Raw genomic sequence first — 15,762 nt, forward strand, 5'->3', positions numbered from 1 at the left:
GAGGGAAGGTTTAGGGATGGGAATTCATTAACTAGACAGTAGACAAATGTTAATTTTGGTGAAGGGAAAGACAGCACACGATATAGGTGAAGTCAGCACAACTTGACCAAGGCCAAGTCACAGAAGCTTCCTAGACATATCCAAACACCTTGACAGACTGAGTTAATGGGGCTGAGGGTCAGGGACCATGGTCTTGGGAGACATTTAGGTCAATTGGCATACCACAGTTCATGAAGAAAATGTTCTACATCCTGCTTTGGTGAGTAGTGTCTGGGGTCTTAAGAGCTTGCGAGCAGCCATGTAAGTTACATCTATCTGTCCCAGCGTGTTTGGAGTAAAGGAGAATGACGAATAGCAAAGACACAAGGAAAACAGTCCAAAGGACTAATGGACCACATGAACCACAGTCTCTACCAGCCTGAGCCCAGAACTAGATAACAGCCAGCTACCACCACTGACTGCTCTGACAGGGATCACAAGAGAGGGTCCGGGACAAAGCGGGCAAAAAATGTAGAACAAAATTTGAAATTCACAAAAAAAAGACCAGGCTTCCCGTTCTGACAGAGACTGGAGGAACCCCTGAGACTACGGCCCCTAGACACCCTGCTAACTCAGAACTTAAGCTCCTCCCAAAGCCCATCTTTCAGCCAAAGGTTAGACAGGCCTATAAAACAAATGTAGCCCTGGTGGCGCAGTGGTTAAGAACTTGGCTAACCAAAAGGTTGACAGTTCAAATCCACCAGCCGCTCCTTGGAAACCCTACGGGGCAATTCTATTCTGTCCTATAGGGTCACTATGAGTCAGAATCAACTTGATAGCAACCAATTTGTTTGGTTAAAAAACAAACAATAACAAATGTGATGAACGAACTTGCTTCTCAGTTCAATCAACTACAGGAGACCAAATGGGCAACACCTGCCCAAAATCAAAGAGGAGAAGGCAGGAAGGGACAGGAAAACTGGATGAATGGACATGGGGAACCCGGGGTTTAAAGGGGTAGAGTGCTGACATATTGGGGGAATTGCGGCCAATGTCGCAAAACAATTTGTATATACATTTTGAATGAGAAACTAATTTGGGCTGTAAACCTTCACTTAAGCACAATAAAAAAAAAAAACTGGTCAAGAAATGGACAGCAGCAGTAGTTGTTATTTCGGTAGTTTTTGTGACTTGCTGTGACTTGCTTTAAGGCAGCAGCAATAAGACATTCTTAATTTATGTTGTATTATTTCCATAAATTAAAAATAAAAGTTAAACCTCAATTAACTAAAACCACTGTTCCAAAGTGGTGCCTTACATTCAACTTTTAGAAGAGACAAATGACAAAAAAAGGATAACAGATGTTTATTTTTTTCAAAAAAATCCAGGGGATGTCCCACTGTCTGTGAACAGTTCCATTTTTTGTTCACCTTCTATGACTATATTCAGTTACAATCATTGTTGTTCATTACAACATCCTTGAGGCATCTGAAATACCCCAAACATCAAAAAACATAAACTTATCTCCAATAAACCATAGTTAAGGCAGAAGAATTTTCCATAATGGTTACTGCAGAGTGTTTGTGGTGAGTTAATTAACCAGAACCACACATTCCACAGATATTCCAGTTAACTGAGGTTTATGTCCAGAAGGTCACTGGTACCAGAGAGAGAAAATTTTCCCTTTTCTTCAGCAACTTCAAGAGATCTTTGCCACCAACACACCTCGCTCCTTCTTGAAAATATATAATTTAACACTATTTTGGATGAAAACATTTTAAATCCTAATTACTATTATTTAAGAAAAAAATTCTTTTTAAATTGGTACTTAAGAGAATTTTGATTTTTAACTATCTTCCACAACTATCTGATATACCTTCAACTTAATTACACTTAAGTTTTTTTAAAAGATACTCACTTTCAAGGGGAAAAAAAAATGAATGTTATTTCATTTATATAAAATAATTTGCTTTATAAAAAAAATATATAAATGTTAGTCTGCCAGTTACTTCCTATCCCTTCCTGCCCCGGCTGCACCAGTGATGTTAATGATGTCTTAGGTATTAAACATATTTTTCTTCTTAGATAAATCGTGTAGGTGACAGAAAGCATACTTTTCAGCGGGAGTGCTTCTGTTGGATATCTTTAAAATTTCACAAAGTAACTGTCAGAAATATGTTGGTATTTTATTCCGTTTCTTCCTGTGTAGATTACCACCACAACGCTGAACTGGTGTCTGTTTACCCAATCATCATCATCTCAGTCTTGGGGAGTTTCAGCAGCATCCCCCCCAGAGACAGACAGGGACAGTGGTGCAGTTTAACGATGAGGAATCCAGTCTTAGTCTATACTTTTAGAGCCTTTGTTTATATCACATTATGGTGAATTTACAAACTCCACTTATAGTTTAAAACATATAACACATTACTCACTATTACAAAATATCGTCTTCTGTAAATGCACTGAAATTTGCCTTAGGTATTTATTATTCCTATGTTTAGTACCTTTCCAAATGCTAACAACTAGGTATTTCTCCACAGTTTCTTGATATTTCAAAACCCCAAATATAAAGTCAAATTTCTTAATTTTCCAAAATTAGCTATTTGTGTTAATAGGAACTCTACAGGAATACCAACCCATCTCATTTCATCTAACCTTCAAAGCAGTTAAAACAAAAAACAAACCAGCTATATATAACAAGAATCTTTCAATTACAAAACTATTGAAAGACCATGAATCAGCTGATCTATGAAATTATACAACAGAAAGGTAAACAGCGGCTGCTTTTTTTTTTTTTTTTAAACAAACTTAGCTCTCTTTTCCCCTAAGGTTATAAGAAAATGGAAAATCTGCCTTTAAATCATGCAGAGTAAATCAACATTTTTCTATCTCCTCTAAGAAACGAAAGTGTTTTTTATCTTACAAATATTCGTAACACTCAAACTATTTTTTGTGGCCAGTTATTTATGCCTTTAAGACTAGACTATGTGGTACCATTTAGCCAAGATGTATTATAGTGCTAAATTATGTATAAAATATTATTTCTGGTATTTGTCCATCTTCTATTGATGTGCCATTATTATTGCCAGGAGAACTAAAAAAGAAAAAAACAGTCTTGCTAGCAGTAGGTGTTTCATGCACTACTTTCTTCAATCCTTTTGTGCCATAGTGGGAATCTGGACCCTAAGTGAGAACAAAAGATTCATTAGTAATTTTCATTTAATAAGCAATGTGGTGTTTTAATTAATCTATTTCATTATAGCTCCCGTATAAAATTTTATGCTAAGGTGACTTGATACACCAAAACTCAATGACTCGGTCATTCCATGAAGAATGAAGATTTTGCTAAAAAGCTAAGCTAATTAATGATTACAAAGACTGAAAGTAAAACTTAGCTATTGGAGAACAGTGAAAAGGTTTTAATAATTATTTTATCTTCTGTAAAACATTCAATCTCTACTTAAACAAAAGGCTGCTTCTTCATAAAATTATTTCTTTCAAAACAGAGGTGGGCTAAGAGGCACCTCTCAAAGTAGCAGAATATTTTCCCTTCCAGCTTCCTTTTCTTCCCTCCCTAAAAGACTACTGTCAGTGACTTCTGTAAGAGGACACATTGGGCCCCGTGTGAGTTCCCCATCTGGAACATTCTAAATGACTCTTACTTTGAGTGTTGCACATGCTGTGTAGCACACGTTGGGCAGGATCTCTATAGGTTCTTTGAACATGACCCTGAATGTGTTAGAGGTCCCATCGCAACTAAATCCGGTGTCATTTTGTCCCAAGGTTTGTTTTTTTTCGTATTCAATGATCTGTAATTTTTAAAGAGGAAATGCATACAAGTTAAACCAACTGAAACAAGGTTTGATAGAAAAGAATACGGAGCTAAATCTCTGTGTTGCGGTTTTCCTCTCCTTATCTCTAACCAGCAAGGATGGCTTTAAGCATGCTGTCGGGGAATGGCTGTTTTCCATTCATCACAGTAATGATGGGGGGGACGCCAGGTAACTGGGGCTTGGCTGTAGGAGGAAGAGGAGCATCCATAAAAGACACAGCTTGGACCCTGACAGGGAATGCAACAAAGAATCCCTGATGGAGCAGGAGAACAGTGGGATGCAGATCTCAAATTCTTATAAAAAGACCAGGCTTAATGGTCTGACTGAGACTAGAGGGACTCTGGAGGTCATGGTCACCAGACCCTCTGTTAGCCCAAGACTGGAACCATTTCCAAAGCCAACACTTCAGACAGGGATTGGACTGGACTGTAAGACAGATAATGATGCTGGTGAGGAGTGAGCTTCTCGGCTCAAGTAGACACAGGAGACTATGTGGGCAGCTCCTGTCTGGAGGTGAGATGACAAGGCGGGGGGGACAGGAGCTGGTTGAATGGACACATACAGAGAGGAGAGGAGGAATGTGCTGTCTCATTAGGGGGAGAGCAGCTAGGAGTACATAGCAAGGTGTGTATAACTTTTTATATGGGAGACTGACTTGATTTGTAAACTCTCACTTAAAAGCACAATTAAAAAAAAAGGCAGCTTGGGAACTGGATTTTTAGAATGTGTGGCTTTTAGCTACCTGAGGGAAATGAGCCTTTACTCCTTGCTAGCTTTTGTCTTGTTGCTAGGAGACCCCCTTAGCATGTCCTATGTTTAAATGTTATTTACTGAAATTGAAATGACCTTAAATGCAGTTTTCAGTTATGTGAAGGTTCAAAATGTGAAGATTTTGTCTTTTCAATTTAGTTCCATGATCCAGGCCAGGCATGGTGCAGGGAGGCCCCAGTCACTGGAGAAGACATGTAATCAATGTTGGTTTGGTGCCGCAGAGCACATACAGTAGGGGGTGTGCACAAGACTGGGGACCTCCACAGAGGAAGAACTGATCTTGTCTGCAGGGGGAGGTTTTAAAAGCTAAAGTAAGTGTTTAGGAGGTTACAAGAGGAAGGTCTTCCAGGCTGAGGGAAGGACTCGTGCCTGCGTTTCTGCATACTAATAGTAGTAACAGTAAAAGACGCAAAACCAATCTGTGTGTTAGAAGTCATGACAGTGTCACCTCTGCAGGGACAGTGACTAGAAAAGAGCATGAGGGGGTCTGGGCTGCTGGTCAGGTCCCTGTTCCTTCTTCTGGCTGCTGGTTACACAAGTGTGTTCAGTTTGTGAAAATTAAGCTCTATGTACTACTTACAAATATGTGCAATTTTATGATGTATATCTTAGTTCAACAAAAAGTTAAAATTAAAAAAGAATGGCATGATGGTGGCCTGGGATAAAGTTAAGACACAGAATTTGGTTGTGACACTGTGACGTGGAGCAAATCACTTCAGTTCTCCCAGCCTCAGTTTTATTAACTTTTAATTTGGGAAAAATCCTTGTTTGCTTTCCTCCTGAAGGTTGTTGTGAGGATCAAATGAAAAAACTGCAACAATGACCGAACAGACCACGTTCCAAACACTTTACATGTGTCATCTCAGCCAGTCTTCAAACACTGTGAGGAGGTGCAACCATGCCACAGTAGACAAGGACACTGAGGCTTAGAGAGTCCCAGAAGTTGCCTGTGGTCACAGCTTCTAGGTAGTAGGGATCAAAATCAAGCACAGGTCAATCTGAATTTAAAGATCATTCACTTGGAAATTTCATTTTATCTCCAATAAAACATAGATGAAAGTTCCTTAAAAATGCCAACTCATTAAACAACTCTAACGTGGCATCGTTATTATTAAAGGGGCCCTGGTGGCCCAGTGGGTAAGTGCTCAGCTGCTAACAGAAAGGTTGGCAATTCCAACCTACCCATCGCTCTGTGGGAGAAAAGACTCGGTGATCTGCTTCAGTAAAGATTACAGCTTGGAAACCCTCTGTGGCAGCTCTACTCTATCACACAGCGTCGTTGTGAGGTGGAATTGACTCAATGGCAATGGGTTTGGTTTTTTTTTTTTTAAATCATTAACCAGCTTTACAGACTTGCTGTCCCTCAGTATTGCTATTCCATGGGGATATTAGAGAAGCTGAGACAGAATAAGCTCCTTACATAATACAGCCTGTTACAATCATCTTTTGTCTTAGCTCATTTTAGGAGTAGTTTCTCCAGTGATCTCACATTAACAGACCACGGATAAATGGCCACCTGCCCTGACAGAGTAGTTGGAAGAGCCAGCAATTCTCTTATCCTGGTGCAGCCACCAGCCTGCAGCCCTGCTCAAAACTAAACAGCCCAGGCAGCTATTGGTAGTCAATGTGGGTTGACTACTGCTGTCAGAATCTTCCATGCCAGCAACATGCCGTCTCTGCTATGTTATACAGTGCTTTGGAGCTAATACTCTTGAGTTGATCCAAAGCTGTGTTTTCAGAAGTCCATGGCTCTCCTTTGGGTATAGGGTGAAGAAGCTCTCTGCCAGCATATGAATAAGACTAATTTTCACAGCAAAATATCATCTCTATCATGCTCACACCCAGTACTTAAACAGTACAGATTTTTCCTTCTATACTCCGTATCTCTGGATTAAGGCTCCACGGTGTACATTATGAAAAAGCCCTCAAGGTACTTCTAACATATACTCTTGTTTAAAACATGATGATTTAGAGGAATTGAAAAAAGCATTTTCAGGTTAACACTATTCTCACTTCCTACACCTACCTGTGTCTCTAACAGTTCAGTTGAAACTGCTTTTTCTCAGCAGCCACTATCAGAATAACTTATTTCTCATTCTAACAGTCTCTAGAATGTTCCTGATAGTTTTCAAGATTGAAGGGCATTCTAAGTTATAACAATCCTTAAATGCTCACATAAAACACAAGTATCACCACAGGTACTGGCAGAAAGGAAGGAGGTGAGTGAAGAAAACCTGGGTGTACATAGATGCACAGTAATATAACAAATACTGAGAAGTACATATCAGAAAGGTTTCCTACTCTCTGGCAACTCAAAGTACAACAGAATAAATTTAAGAGTACAGTATAATCAAATAAAACACATAAACAGAGTAAATTATAGGTTGTAATGGAAGGACTGAATCAGAGACCATACCTGCTAGCTGGTGTATATCTGATACTGTGGGAAGTTTCCTGAAGGAACTGGGCCTTTACTGAAGAGTTAAAGCACAGGTTGGAACCTGGTGGCCATCGGGACTCAGCTTTAGACTCACTTTGTTTAGACCTCACAGAGCTGGTGTTTCTGAAGATTCTGAATTACTGGTCAACACTTAAAAATGGGAAATGGGGAGATTTCAAGCAAAAATCCAGATTTCTGGCTTCTTATGAAAAATAAGAAGCTCTGACATCCATGGGCCCATACTGCCACACTGCAACTAATGACAGGAGCTTAGTCAAATAAATGCCCCTTTAAGTGTTCCACTTCCCACACTCAGCTCCTGTTGCTATCGTCTCCCACACTAGGACCACTTTCCCCGTTTAAAATCACCTGCCCAGTCCCTGGTAGGCATTGGAATTTGCCATCTGTCACAAAGGAATAGATGGTTATTAGTGTATCTGCAGCATGCCTGAGACTAGCCATTGGAGGAAGAAAATGAAAAGAACTTCTGTCTCTATTTTGCTTATAATATTTATATTTCATCACTTTAATATACCTATTAACCCTGATGCCTTCCCTCAGTTTGTACCCAAGGGAGCCTGGTGTCTCATGTAGACATGAAGTATACCGACGAAAGCAGGGTTCCCACAATTCAAAGTGGCTGAGAGTAAGGCTCTTGGTCCCTCCTAGGCCTGCTGATTATATAGTCTGCTTAAGTAGGTTCATGGACTCAACTGGATAGGATCTTCACAATACTTAATAAAGTATATCAAGTGCAGTGGACAGTGATCCCAAAAATCTTTCATACCACTCAGAAGTTTGCTGGGGTTTTTCTGAACTTAAAAACACGGGAACAAAATTTTCTAACCTATTTAAAAACCTTTCAAATAAACAATTTCAGTGGGCTTTGAACTTATTTGTTAAAAATATTAAAAACGTAACACTTTCTAATTAGTTTGTAAGAGCAACAAACTAACATGAACAGTGATATAAATTCATCAGCTGAATATGCTGTATGGGGTTAAAAAATGAGCGTGATGATCTCATTAGCATAGCCGGTAATGCAACTCCTCAAGGAGTCTTTGTGATGTAGTACAGGGTCTTCACCGAGCCAGGTCTCTGAACAGTTGTATCACAAAGTATAAAACCACTATTTAGAAAACTAGTGATATATTTCAATCACAAGGTTCATGGAGATTTTTACTATTAAAAATAATATTTTAGAGAATGAAGTTTTTTTCTGTTGGTAAGTAAAAATTTGAAACATTGTCCACTTCCTTTTCCCATTTCTATTTTTTGGGTATGTTTTAATTTGTGCATAATATATAAGCATAGTACTGCATATATACAATTTAAAAATAAAAATGCAATGTAGATGTGCTTTCAAAACTAATTCCATTAATTTAGGTATGCAATCAAGAAGTATGGAGAACACTGGTTTACTGAAAGGGAAGGAAAGAGGTATTTACTTTCTTCCAGGCTAGGTAATAGTGCCATATCCAAAACAACTAAGGTGGAACAGATCTAAAGAATGAGGTATGGTCAGACCAATGCAAGTCAGCAGGGCGTCTGTAGTTGTCACAAGAATCATATAGCTTCTAGGACCCTAGAGCTCAAAGGACTAGGAGAAAAAAAAGCAGGTGGTTATTTTAAGACAGTGTACAGCAGGAAGTACCAAGAAGGGGTTTCCTGGACAAAAGAGAGCTCCTTGTAAGCTAATGTGTCTGTCAAGAACCATTTTCTGAAACCTCTGATGGTGAGATAACTATCAGGCTGGAACTGCTCATGTAACACAGAACTCTCTAGGCTTAAAATACTACAACTGGGCTTTCTGGTTCCTTAGACAATTATATTCAAATATGGATTTTGTTGTAAAATTACATGTTTATTATATTTCAAGATAATATATAATGAAGAAAAAAAGTGTACCTGTATATTCACTTGATAATCCGTGGGGCCATGAATAGATCCATATAAGCCAAATCCGACTATAGAAATTCTTCTATTAACTGTGAACCTGAGAAAGAAGCCAAATATAAAATAAGTAATTCGGTAAGCACTCATATTCTGAAGAATTAAATTTTTCAGTGTTACCTAGAACATCTAAGTTTGCTTATTAAAAGGAAAACTCACAAATTAAGGTATCTTTGGAAATGTAAGTCTGTTTGCTTATAAAAACTTCCTTTTAAAGGTAGAGAAACTTAACTGGAATTTAATTAGAATTATTCTGTACTCTACAGTTTTGAGAGTCAAAGGAACTCATTTAGCTTAAATACCCACTTTTGTTATAATAATTTTAGTGATGAACTAGTCCAAGTAGGTTTGCATATCTTCTTCATGAACACAGAAGTTTCAGCCATTAGGCCTGAAGCTCAGCATTCCAAACTGACAATTCATTAGTTCAATAAATACTTTCTGAGGGCCCATCATATTTAGGTACTGGGCTTGGCACTTAGAAAATAATGGTCAAGACAGACATTTTCAATCCCTGTTGAGCCTATAGCTTAGTGGAGGACACTGATAACAAACAAGTAAACAAAAGAACAAATAAATAATCAAATTGTGATAACAGTTATGATGGAAGCAGACTTCTGCAACTGAGAATATTGTAGGGACAGGACCTAATTCATAACAGGTGGGACAGAATGAAGACTTCATACTAGAACATTTGGAAAGTCCACTTTGGCCATAACAGTTAAGATATATTGATTCACTGTAAGGATTTTGTAAATGTACAAAACAGACATTAAGTATGAATGGCACCAAAAGTCTATAAAATCTGAGATAATCTGTAATGTAAAGCAGTGACTGTCAACGTTTTCAACAACTGTGATTATTACTATTAGTACTACCATACCACCACTTAACGAGTACTTCCTTATGTTCCAGGCACTCAGCTTTGGTTCTGTAGATGAATTATTTCCTATAATCAATACAACGGTCCTAGAAACTACGTGACACAGAACTATTTTTATTATTCTGTTTGTGTAGTTGAAGAAATTGAGGCTTAGCGAAATTAAGCAACTTGTCCCTGATCAAAAAAAGTGACAGAGCTGTGATACCGCCCCAGGTCTGCCTGGATCAAAAACCACTAAGGGAAACTGCCAGCAGAGTATGAGGACCACCTTAAAAAGTTTCTATATACATAACGGTAGGTGCTACACATATATTTAGATAGGCAATACAGCACACAAAGGACACAGTCAGGACAACTCCTTAGACATAACTCAGTACCTCGAGGGAAGAAGTTCCTATGCTCAAAGGCGAGGGACCACAGATTTGGGGGTCATTTGCATCAATTGGCACAAAATAGTTCATATAGGTAAAGTTCTCTATCCTACTTTGATGAGTAGCATCTGGGGTCTTAAAAGCTTGTGAGCGGCCATCTAAGATACATCTATTGGTCTCTTACCATCCAGAACAAAGAAGAGTAAAGAAAACCAAAGACTCAAGGGAGCAAATAGTCCAAAGGACTAATAGACCTTATGAACCACAGCCTACACAACCCTGAGACCAGAGGAACTAGATGGTACCCGGCTATTACTACCTATAGCTCTGATTGGGACCACAACAGAGGGTCTCAGACAGAGTGGGAGAAAAATTGTAGAACAAAAAATCAAATTCGCAAAAAAGACCAGACTTACTGGTCTGACAGAGACTGGAGGAACCCCTGAGACTATGGCCCTAAGATACCCTTCTGAACTGGAACTGAAGCCATTCCAAGAGACCACCCTTCAGCCAAACCATGGGCCCATAGAACAAACAAGGAACGTGCTCCTTAGAACAATCAACTGTATGAGATCAAAAGGGCGACATTTGCCAAAAACCAAAGATGAGAATGCAGAAAGGATAGAAAATTAAGACAAAAGGAAAACAGGGAACACAGGACAGAAATGGGGAGAGTGCTGACACACTGTGTGGAGTAACACCAATGATACGAACACTTTATATACAAACTACCAAATAGGAAACTGATTTGCTCTGTAAAGTTTCATCTAATGCACAAAATTTTTTTAAAAATTCAATATACCATTTATATCTTTTTCTTATTATAAAAAGTAATATATTTTCTGTAAAAAAAAAAAAATTAGAACACATAGAATAGATAAACAGGAAGAACATTTTAAAGCATCCATAAATCCATCATCCAGAGATAACCTCTGTTAACTCAGTCTGTATTTCCTTTTCAGGCCTTTTCTCTATGAACACATATGTATTATTTAAAAATCATATCAGAATACACATATTTTTGTAGCCTGTTGTTTTCACATAAAAAGGTAGTGAGTTACTACTGATTCACTATATTTAAATAACCCCTTCTTATGGATAATCTAGATTATTTCAGCTTCTATTGTTATAACAATCCCATGGTAAACAACCTTATACCTAAATCATTTTACAGAACCTTAATTATTTCCTTAAAATAAATTCCTAAAAGTAGAATTGTGGAGGGAAATGAAAGGCACATTTTTCTTCTTTTTTTTTTATTGTGCTTTAAGTGAAAGTTTACCATTTAAGTTAGTTTCTCATACAAAAACTTATACACACATTGTTATGTGACCCTAATTGCTCTCCCTATCATGTGACAGCACACTCCTCCTCTCCACCCTGGATTTCCTATGTCCATTCAACCAGCTCCGGTCCCCCTCTGCCTTCTCATCTTACTTCTGGACAGGAGCTGCCCACGTAGTCTCATGTGTCTATTTGAGCTAAGAAGCACACTCTTCATTAGTATCATTTTATGTCTTATAGTCCAGTCTAATCTTTGTCTGAAGAATTGGCTTCAGGAATAGTTTTAGTTTTGGGCTAACAGAGAGCCCAGGGGCCATGTCTTCTGGGGTCCCTCCAGTCTTAGTCAGACCATTAAGTCTGGTCTTTTTACTAGAATTTGAGTTTTGCACCTCACTTTACTTCTGCTCCGTCAGGGACTCTCTGTTGTGTTCTCTGTCAGGACAGTCATTGGTGGTAGCTGGGCATTATCTAGATCTTCAGTCTCAGGCTGAGGGAGTCTCTGGTTTATGTGGCCCTTTCTATCTCTTGGGCTCTTATTTTCCTTGTGTCTTTGATGTTCTTCACTCTCTTTTGCTCCAGGTGGGTTGGGACCAATTGATGCATCTTAGATGGCCACTTGCTAGCTTTAAGACCCAAGATGCCATTCATCAAAAAAGACCAGACTTACTGGTCTGACAGAGACTGGAGGAACCCGAGACTGCGGCCCTAAGATACCCTTCTGAACTGGAATACTTTCTTAATAAACTTTGTTATGCCAGTTGACCTAGATGTCCCCTGAAACCATGGTCCCTAGACTCCCGCCCCTGCTGCTCTGTCCCTCGAAGTGTTTGGCTGTATTCAGGAAACTTCTTAGCTTTTGGTTTAGTCCAGTTGCGCTGACTTCCTCTGTATTGTGCATTGTCCTTCCCTTACCTAAGATAATTCTTGTTTACTATCTAGTTAGTAAATACCCTTCTCCTTCCCCACCCTCGTAACCATTAAAGGATGTTTTCTTCTGGAAAGGCACATTTTTAAGGCTTCTAATATTTATTATCAAATTGCTTTCTGGGAAGGTTATTACACTTTACACTCCAAAAGGAATAAGAACGGTTTGTACCTCACTCTCATCAACCACAGGTGTTTTAATTTCTTTTTGTCTTTGTGAAACTGATGGATGAAAAGCAGCATTTTGATTGCATTTGTATTTCTTTGATTACTAATGAGGTGAAACATTTGCTCATGGTGTGCTTACTGCCCCTGCAGTTTCTCTTTAGTGAAATGCCCACTCATGTTCTTTTCCCATCTTTCTCTGCTGGCAAGTTTGTCTTTTTCATGTGGATTTGAAAGTGCATGTTATAGATTTCAGTTATTTATACTGTGTTAATAACATCCATTTTAAAAGGTTTCTCATTTGTCATTTAGGTTTTAAACCTTTAGACTTGTGTCAAGTTTAGCCAGGCCTGCCTCATCCTCATAGCAAATAAACATTCACCTGTTCGAGGACTTTCATGTTTTTTTTGTGTGTGTTAAATTTTTAAAATTTATATGAAGATTATGAGAACAGAAAGGATCTAACTTTATTTCTCAGAAGTTAATCTTTTCCTCAGCTTCATCATATTCTAAATGCCTACCTATGTTCAGGTTGGCAACCCTAGTGGAAAAGTGGTTAAGTGCTACAGCTGCTAACCAAAAGGTCAGTAGTTGGAATCTACCAGGCGCTCCCTGGAAACTCTATGGGGCAGTTCTACTCTGTCCCATAGGGTCACTATGAGTCAGAATCGACTCGACGGCAAATGGGTAAACGGGTCATATTTAGGTTGGTTTCTGAACTCTATAGTCTGCTCCATACAACACTAACTTACTATAACTTTATAATACTTTTTCATGGTTCACCTTTATCATTCTTTTTAAGAGAAACATTTACTCTTTCAGATGAACTTTGGAATAATTTTGCCAAGCCACTCCCCTCTATATAAAAAAAAGATTTTTGGAAAGACATGCATAAAATACATTTAAAAAGCCCTGTCCTTATTAAAGTTTGATTCCAGCCAAAATTCTCTAGTTCTTCGTAAAGGCACTATACTGTATATTTCTTACTGGGTTTAACCCTAGTATTTTATGCTATTTCTTATCACTGTGAATAGGATCTGCTTTTACTCAATATTGTAACTGCATTCTGATAACAAATAGGAACAGCACTGATTTCTGCATATACATTTTATAAGTGCCCACTATTCCCTCTTATTGCTTCTAACAGATTTTTTTTTTTTCCCTTTTAAAACTGATTCTGAGGTAACACAGGTAGACTAGTTGCTCTCAAAAGGAGTTTACCCTTTAGGATGCATGCTTTGTCATCACAAAGGTTTAGGTGCATACTGGCAGGGAGCTAGGGACACTTGATTTCCTGGGATGCTTATGACCAAAACCAAAACCACACCTGTTGCTGTCATGTCAATTCCGGCTCATAGCAACCTTATGTAGTAGTTATTAGGTGCCGTCGAGTCTGTATCAGTCCACAGCAACCCTATGCACAACAGAGCAAAACAGTGCCCAGTCCTGTGCCATCCTCACAATCGTTGCTATGCCTGAGCCCATTGTTGCAGCCACTGTGTCAGTTCATCTAATTGAGGGTCTTCCTACAGGAAAAAGGTTCCTCATAAGCACAATTAAGTGTTCTGGAATTCCCATTCTTCATGATGTTATCCGTAATTTGTTATGATCCACACAGTCAAATGCCTTTGCATAGTCAATAAAACACAGGTAAACACCCTTCTGGTATTCTCTACTTTCAGCCAGGATCCATCTGACATCAGCAATGATATCCCTGGTTCCACGTCCTCTTCTGAAACTGGCCTGAATTTCTGGCAGTTCCCTGTTGATATACTGCTGCAGTCATTTTTGAATGATCTTCAGCAGAATTTTGCTTGCGTGTGATATTAATGATATTGTTCTATAATTTCCACATTCGGTTGGATCACCTTTCTTGGGAATAGGCATAAATATGGATCTCTTCCAGTCAGTTGGCCAGGAAGCTGTCTTCCATATTTCTTGGCATAGATGAGTGAGCACCTCCAGTGCTGCATCTGTTTGTGGAAACATCTCAACTGATATTCCATCAATTCCTGTAGCCTTGTTTTCCACCAATGCCTTCAGAGCAGCTCGAACTTCTTCCTTCACTACCATCAGTTCCCTGATCATATGCCACCTCTTGAAATGGCTGAACATTGACTAATTCTTTTTGGTACAATGACGCTGTGTATTCCTTCCATCTTCTTTTGATGCTTCCTGTGTCGTTTAATATTTTCCCCATGGAATCCTTCACTATTGCAAACTTGAGGCTTGAATTTTTTCTTCAGTTCTTTCAGCTTGAGAAACGCCGAGCATGTTCTTCCCTTTTGGTTTTCCATCTCCAGCTCTTTGCATGTCATTGTAATACTTTACTTTGTCTTCTTGAGATACCCTTTGAAATCTTCTGTTCAGCTCCAGACCACTTAATTGTGCTCGAGGAGCGTTTACATAGATCAAGAGGCAGTTGTTCAGACAGAACAAGGGGATACTGATTGGTTTACAGTCAGGAAAGGTGTGTGTCTGGGTTGTATTCTTTCACCATACCTATTTAATCTGTATAATGAGCAAAGAATACGAGAAGCTGGACTATATGAAGAAGAACGGGGCATCAGGATTGAAGGAAGACTCATTAACAATCGGAGTTATGCAGATGACACAACCTTGCTTGCTGAAAGTGCAGAGGACTCGAAGCACTTACTAATGAAGATCAAAGACCAAAGCCTTCAGTATGGATTGCATCTCAACATACAGAAAACAAAAATCCTCACAACTGGACCAAGGAGCAACATCATGATAAACGCAGAAAAGACTGAAGCTGTCGAGGATTTCATTTTACTTGGATCCACAATCAACAGCCATGGAAGCAGCAGTCAAGAAATCAAAAGATGCACTGCACTGGGTAAATCTGCTGCAAAGGACCTCTTTAAAGTGTTGAAGAGCAAAGATGTCACCTTGAAGACTAAGGTGCGTCTGACCCAAGCCATGGTACTTCCAATCACATCATATGCATGTGAAAACTGGACAATGAATAAGGAAGACTGAAGAACTGACACCTTTGAATTATGGTGCTGGTGAAGAATATTGAATATACCATGGACTGTCAAAAGAACGAACAAATCTGTCTTAGAAAAAGTGCGGCCAGAATGCTCCTTAGAGGCAAGGATGGCGAGACTGCGTCTTACATACTTTGACCATATTGTC

At 38.9% G+C, this 15,762-nt stretch overlaps 1 protein-coding gene across 1 annotated transcript in view; it reads right to left on the reverse strand.

The window, feature by feature from the left end:
* Nucleotides 1–1,320: 1,320 nt before the first annotated feature.
* BTBD1 (BTB domain containing 1) overlaps nt 1,321–15,762 on the reverse strand; it is a 48,789-nt gene continuing 34,347 nt past the window's right edge. The window contains exons 6-8 of the mRNA XM_003413868.3: nt 8,932–9,019; nt 3,642–3,788; nt 1,321–3,162 (exon numbers count right to left, since the gene is read on the reverse strand). Of these exons, the coding sequence (XP_003413916.2) occupies nt 3,004–3,162; nt 3,642–3,788; nt 8,932–9,019 (394 nt within the window). The 3' untranslated portion in view covers nt 1,321–3,003. The remainder of the gene's footprint in view (nt 3,163–3,641; nt 3,789–8,931; nt 9,020–15,762) is intronic.

The sequence above is a fragment of the Loxodonta africana genome, chromosome 13 (genome assembly GCF_030014295.1).
Source record: "Loxodonta africana isolate mLoxAfr1 chromosome 13, mLoxAfr1.hap2, whole genome shotgun sequence".
In the NCBI taxonomy this organism is placed as follows: Eukaryota; Metazoa; Chordata; class Mammalia; order Proboscidea; family Elephantidae; genus Loxodonta; species Loxodonta africana.